The sequence below is a fragment of the Dipodomys spectabilis genome, unplaced genomic scaffold (genome assembly GCF_019054845.1).
Source record: "Dipodomys spectabilis isolate Male_0828 unplaced genomic scaffold, ASM1905484v1 ptg000032l, whole genome shotgun sequence".
Classification (NCBI taxonomy): domain Eukaryota; kingdom Metazoa; phylum Chordata; class Mammalia; order Rodentia; family Heteromyidae; genus Dipodomys; species Dipodomys spectabilis.
Window position 1 is genome coordinate 14923258 of NW_024870709.1, and position 7398 is coordinate 14930655.

General features: G+C 41.8%; 1 protein-coding gene across 1 annotated transcript in view; it reads right to left on the minus strand.

The window, feature by feature from the left end:
- The window catches only part of Gbe1 (1,4-alpha-glucan branching enzyme 1), a 207432-nt gene extending 200906 nt beyond the window's left edge, over positions 1-6526 (minus strand). Inside the window, exon 1 of the mRNA XM_042676802.1 lies at positions 6241-6526. Within this exon, the coding sequence (XP_042532736.1) occupies positions 6241-6365 (125 nt within the window). The 5' untranslated portion in view covers positions 6366-6526. The remainder of the gene's footprint in view (positions 1-6240) is intronic.
- Between the last annotated feature and the right edge of the window lie 872 nt (positions 6527-7398).

The window sequence follows — 7398 nt, forward strand, 5'->3', positions numbered from 1 at the left end:
AGTTATGAGAATTGCTATGCGAGGTTGCTGATTTTTTTTTATTCAGAATACTGCATTAAAGAAGCTAACAAGAATAAAATCTCTGAAAGCACTATACCAAATACTCAAGTTGGAAAGTAATCTAGCATAGTATCAAAATACTATTTACTAAGCATTTGTATGTATATTTCTAGTCCTCAAGAAAACATATAAAAGCAAGTTCCACCTTCTACTGAATTAAAAAATAATAAGTTCACAAAGGTTGATTAATTTACCCCCGGACTCAACTATTTCCAAGTGAAAATTCAAGTATTACCTTGCTCTGATAAGTGTATTTTATATAAAATGAGACATAAATTTAAAGTCAAAGTTATTCTAATATCAAAAAGCAATTAAGCTTTATAAGTTTTTATAAAGCAAACACTGAAACTGTGTAATAGAATCAATGAATGTAAGTTGTATAACCACTTCTGTTTAATGTGCACTTTTACCTTTGTCAAGATACCAGATTCCTGTTGCCCTAAACATAAAACTAAATGGGGCTTGTTTTTCATATTAAACACAAAAGAACCCCAGATTCAAAATAGTGTTGAGCATATATTGAGCCGACATCACTACAAGAAGTAAAATGATTCTCCAGTAAAAGAAAAGTATGCTGACTTTAGAATAAAAGGGATGTGGTAGCAGCAGTAATTTTCTTGGAAGCACATACTTTCATGTTTTCCTTTAATACCTGTAAATGTATAATCGAAGCTTAATGCATGCTTTCAAGTAAAAGCAGCATGACATACTTATCAGTTTAAAACTATAGCACATTTCCCAAGGACTATATTATCATATCACTGACTAAATAAGGCCCAGTGTGGTAAGAGCTGAAAGAAATCTTCTAAGAAGTTACCACAAAGAGTCATTTCATGGGAGGTGGTACAGCAAGCTCAAGAGCCTAAACTAAACCAAAATATTCCATCAAGTCATTTTCAAGCACTTTGAAAATGAAGAGAAGTCAGAGCCTCCTCACCATTGCCATGGAGAATTCAGGAGTGACTCGAATTAGGACAGATCCCAACTGTAACTGATAAAGGAAATTTCCCATACAGAAGAGCAGGTGAAGTCCATCTCATACGCTTCAAGTTTTTCCCTGGCCTTCTAACCACTGGCAGCTGACTTCTTCCAGAGCAGTTTGGCCATTCAGCTGCCATTGAAATCCTTTAGGCTATGAGAATTAACTGTAGATGCAGCTGCTGACAGAGTACTTTCCAATTCTGATTCAAATCTAAAGTAAAAATTAATTTTATTTTTTAACTAGGTAGAGAGCTTTACTGCTAGTGCATCATAAAACTTCTCCCTCTATTTTAGTCTTCCAAGATGGGAGAAGGCAGGGAAGGAACACAACCTATCTCTAAACTGTATCCTGAAGCACATTTCAGAACGTATAAGATAGAAGCAAAGAATGCATCAAATAAAAGTCACGGCATGTACAATCAGCATAGTGAGACCTGAGGTTGGACCAAAATATGTAGCAAACAGAAGAGGATAATGCATTGGTACACTAAGCTGGTGTTCCTTTTACGTTCGTTAAAGATCTAGTTTATGGGATAAATGAATTCAACCTAATAAAAAACAAATACAGGGAAAGGTTAACTTATTAATTCACTTTTATGAAATTTTGCTTCTGAAAAACAGAAATTATCTCTAATTCTGAACCATCTTGCTTTTTATTCAGTGATTTCTCTAGACCTCCTCCTCCAACTTCTTTCATGCAAAATGCACGTGTGTATGTGTGTGTGTGTGTGTGTGTGTGTGTGTGTGTGTGTGTGTGTGTGTACTACATAGTAAAGAATACAAATCTTAAGTATCTAAGAACAAAGGATTACTGATAGCACATTTCTGATTTATTTCAGTGATACTTATTGCACCTTATAGACATCCCAGTCTCCTCTCCCTCTCAGATCTTCCCAGACAGAAAGGATGGACTAGGGAAGATGCAAAGATGAGGCTGGCAAGGACAACAGGGACCATATAAACATATAAGGTTATATAAGAACCATATAACCATATAAGGTCACCGTGAATATGAGCTGCACCTTAGCAAAAAGATTAATTGACAGGGTTTAAGCAAAAGGATATCATGATTAAATTGGTCTCTCTCTATTGTTTTGTTTCTCATGCTTTTGACTGAACACATTTGGAAAAAGTGGTGTCGGGGGAAACTTGAAAAGTGAGTAACAGGTATGAGGCTGTTTTTATAAACAAGGCTAGATATGTTAATGACTTGAGATACAGTAACAGTAGAAATGGGGAAGGAAACATACTTTTAGAAGGTACAAGTACCTAGACACTCAGATGAAAAAAAAAGAGATAATATTATGCTTTCATTCAAGACTGAACCATTGGTAAATGTAGATAGCATGAACTGAGCTAGTATTTAAAACAACACACAAGTCTGGAACAAACAACAATATGTTAAATTACATATGTCTGAAGGTTTTTTTCTTTGTTTTATTTTTCTGTGCAGGTCCTGGGGCTTGAATTCAGGAACTATGCACTATCTCTAAACATTTTTTTGAGTCATAACTCTACTTCTGGCTTTTTCTCTTTTTTGGGGGGGAAGGGTGAAGAGTTAATTAGAGGTAAGATTCTCACAGACGTTTCTGACTGCGTTGGCTTTGAACCAGGATCTCAGATCTCAACTTCCTAAGTAGCTAGGATTATAGGCATGAGTCACTTGTGCCCAGACATGCTGAGATTTGATTTATGATTGAAATCAAGATACTTAGAATTAGCTCTAAGATCAGTAGAAAGATCTTGGGATAAGCAGATTCCTGTAGCTTCAAGAGATGGATTCTAAAGAATGGTTAAGATTATCTACATGCATTTAAGCAAGAATTATTCAGTATATTCAGTATCAAAAAGAAAGAAAGAAAGAAAAGAAACTGTCAAAACAAAAAGCTAAAGGGAAAAAAAAGATTAGGACTTTAGGGAACCAAGAAGTAGTCTACAATGTACAATACTAAAGAGAAGAAGAGTCAGTCTTTAAACTTTCAGAAAGTTGTTGATGAACTTGTTCATAGTAGTGTCAGTAAAGAAAGATTAATCACAGCTCTAGCACTTATTAGCCATGTGAACCCATACTAACCACTTGATTAAATCTCATTCCGTCCAATTATAAAACAGGAAGAGTGCCCACTCTGTCTATTCCATGCTTTTGCTTTGAAGATGGGCTTGTTATGAGCACAGTTTTGCTAGCAAGATTAAATATCATAATATATAAAAAAGTGTTATATAAACTTGGAGCAGAAGGCACAGAATCAATAAAATTGTGTTGTTTGAACAGTGTTTACAAATGTCAGTAGTCAGTTAACTCACAAGGCACACTGATCTACACTGGCCAACAGAATATGTCAGCACAAAGGGCTCAATGTTAGGCAAACACTGAAGAAAAATGTACACCTCAACAAATTCTCTACTTACCTCTACCATTGTAGGAACATGTTTCTAAATTTCTTCATAAGCCTCCATCCTTCAATGACTACTGACAGGAAAGAATTTTGGCTATTCAAAATGGCATGTTAATATAGGAACAATTAAATTCTTTGCTTTAAAACAGTAATTAAAATGAGCTGCAGCATAAATAACAAATTAAAAAAAAGAAAAGAAAAGAAAAACAGAACCAAAGTGCAAATATCATCCTTAGAGCATTCTATCAGCATGGAGGTCCCACCACAAACCAATGCATTATTTTTATTTTAGAACTTAAGTAACTGACTAAAACCTTCTCACTTGATGCAGAATCATTATAGAATGTGGGGAAAAATAAACATATAAAAGTTTTGAAATGAAGAAGCACTGGTTTGAGACCACCCATTAAGAAGAAGAAAATTGCTTCTGCCTGATCATTCTTATATATTGTTGTTTGTACATCAAATTTCCTTCAGTCCTTAGTAAGCATATATTGTACCAAAATCATTGACTGGTTGTGCATTTGTGTTAGGTCAAGAAAAATAAAACAAACATGTTAGCCTACTTATTACTTAAAACAGGGTAATTTATAAAGGTATTTATTTGTTACAGTATAGAGACTTAGAAGTCCAAAAGCAAGGCACCAGAGGGTTCAGTTGTCTGCAGAAGGATGCACTAGGTGTCATCCAAGATGGCACCTTGTTGCTCCATTCTCCAGACAGGCATGTGGTGTCCTTGCATAGCAGCAAGGCATCAGGGATGAAATAAGCCCTTAACCCCTTCAAAAGGTGTGGTTGGGGGTGGGGTGGGGAGGTACTAGGGGAGAAGTAAGGTTTGATCATATCTTAAAGGTAACTCCACTCTGTATATTACACTGACAACATCTGAATTTTGGAAGTGATATATTCAAACCATGAACCAGTTATTCAGGAAGAAACTTTAATTCTTCAATGGTTAACAAGAAAAGTTACTAATGCCAAATGCCAAACTACTACTTGACATGCTTAAATGGAACACGTATGCTGGAAAATAGCAATGATTCAGAACCAAGGACAGAAGTAGAACCCACGTCAGAGTGAAGAATATAAAGACCTATCTGGAACAGACTTCTCACCAAAAATACTGGATTACACTGCTTCTTTATTCCAGTCTTTTTCCTCCTCCTTAGTTGTGACAAACCATGAAAGATGACAATAATTGGTTCATCCCCAATGAAGTAGAAAGTGATGAACATAAAAGAAACACTGAACAAAAGAGTGCTATCTGATTTGACCATTCAATAAAGGAGGAGTCAGACAAAATATTTCCACAATTTGTCTTTTAGAAATGTCTTATGGATCATTTTACACAGCACACAATAAATTATAGAGTCATTGTTATAACCACATCAAAAAAAAGTCTGGCCACCACCTTTAATCATCTTCTTTTCCACTAAAAATCTTTTGTATTATAAATCAAATCTCAGCCCTTAACTTTGAAGGTGTAATCACCTGGTTTAAGTGATTGTCAGCCCAACCTGGATACCTTAAGGAAGACTCATTTATTGGGCTATGTAAACCCTGGAACTAGAAGCACACAATTTATACCTTTACAGTGTCTAGAGGAGTGTTCTTATGCCTAAAACTTCCTGAAGTGAATACGAGTAATAGCATTCAGTGCTAAAACAAGAAGTTGAATTCTGTGCTTACAAATTCTGAATCAACCCATCTTGATAATTAACTGCCAATGCTGCTTCATGTCATTAACAAGGTACATGTTTTCCATCGCTTTAAAAAAAAAAATGGTATGTATATTGTGTGACCAGGGTAGTCTTCATTTGGAAGTGGCTCTCCTCAAGAGCAGAAACCAGTAAATCACCAAGAACTTACCTCACAAACCAATTGCTCTAAGTCATGTAATAGTTACTCTAATTTTTTTAAACCTACACCTTTTCAGCTGAGCAGATTAGAATTATTAAATTCTACTAATGTGTGGTAATCCGGATATTGAGCTGTGGTAGGAGCTAGATCAAGCTAAAATGAAGCCATTACTGAGTTGATTTCCCCAAGCCTGGATTTCCTTAATTTTCCCTCTTCCAGATGGGCACTGTCAAATATGACACATTTTACTGTGCATTTACGCTCAGTGTTGGGGGAGGGGGAGGGGAGGAGAGCCAGAGGAGCTTCATCTTCCCGGAAACCGTACCAACTTTACGGTACATTCACTTATCAATCTGTGTAGGTTGGGGAAATTGAGAGGAGTTTAATCTTCCCTAGGAGGAAGCACCAAAACTAGAGTATATTGTCTGCCTGAAATAATCCTGTTAGGTTTTTTTTTTTTTTTTAAATTACAGAACCTACTGTTAAATGAGCTGCAAAGGGTCTTTTTTTTAAGGACACCGTAACGTGCCAAGCCCATGTTAAGTCACCGGACCGCAAGGGCGCTTGCACAAGTCAGAGGCGCACCGAGGAGTTGCCTCACTCACCAGCCAGGGACAGGGCAGGGCGGGAGCGGTGTTGGGCCAGTGCGCACGTACCAGATGGCGCAAGACCACTCCCGGGGAGGGACGGGGGGAAAGGTGCAGCCGTGAGTCTATCCCGGGCCTCGGCGCCCACTCGGTGCAGTCAGCCCGCGACTTGTGGATGCCCAGAACTCAAATCCACCACCCAGCCCCCCGAGGCCACGCCCACCAAGGGATCTACGCCGCGGGGACGCGCGGGGGCGCGCAGGGGCGGGGCAAAGCGAGGCCTAGGCGGCAGCGCGGAGTCCGCGTCCCGGAAGGCGAGCGGTGGAGGGCAGGGAAGGGAAGGGGTCCGACCGTACCTGCGCTGGAAGTCCTTGGCGAAGGGCTTCAGGTACGGGTCGCTCTCCAGAAGTCGGGCTAGTTCGGGCACAGCGGCCAGGGCGGCAGCCAGTTCCCCCTCGGAGCCCTGGACCGGAGCCGCCATCTTCCGCCGCAGCCCGCGTAGCCGAGGCCCGAGAGGGTCGAGTGGGGCCCGAGCGGGAAGCGGAGTTCGCGGTCCGTGTGGAGGGCGGAGTCGGCGGCGAGCCTGGGCGAGCCGCCGCGCCCCCGGGCCTTTTATAGCCGGTGAGAAGGGTCCGCGGCCCCTCCTCCCCCCCCCCCCCCCCCCCGCCGGCGGGAGGAGCGGGACGCGGGGTGATCCGCGGATGCACGTCCCGAGTGGATGGCCGGCGCCGCGCTCCCCGCCTCCTCACGCGGCCGGCACCTGGAGGCCGCCGGGCCGGGCCGGGCCGGGCCTGCCTACCCCCCGCCGCCCGCCCTCCGTCCTGCCCTCGCCCGGCCCTGCGCCCTCCCCCATCACACCACCTCCCTGGAGGCCACCCTGGAGGGCGGGCCGGCGGCTGACCTCGCCCTTCCTCCTCCCCGAGCCTCTCCCCTGCGGCCCCCCCTTGGCTTCTCTCCCTAGAAGATGCATCTCAGGCTGAGGCCCCTCTGGGTCCGATGGATGGTCATGGAGATGACTTTCTTGGAAGACACCTTCTAATAAAATAGTTGGGGGGTGGGGGGAGGTGTTGGGACAATGACACAAATGAAGTCAGTTCACAGGGAGGAGGACGGGCCAGTGCAAACAGAGAAGTGCTGTGGACTTCACTGTCACTGCCCTGGGGCAGTGTGCCTCTTTTCAGCTTCTGCTCCTTGTCTGATGAAGTTAACCAAAAGAATATTTTGAATCCCACTGAAACTCCACTGTTAGGGTTCTATTTTCTGAATCCTTGTGAAGAACTTTTGCCATACAGTCAAAAAAGAACCGGGGGGGGGGGGGGGGGGAATGCAGTCCTCTGGTACAGTCTTTGTAAGTTCTGGTGATAATAGAGAAGATTCTCTGCCAGTCACAGGGATAGAGCAACAGGCTTCTTTGCATCTGGGCCAACTTCCTACTTGAGAACTTCCTTGCTTTTAGTTGCATGGTTGTTTTTTGTTTATTTTTGTTTTTTCATACAGAATTGTAGGAAAAGTGA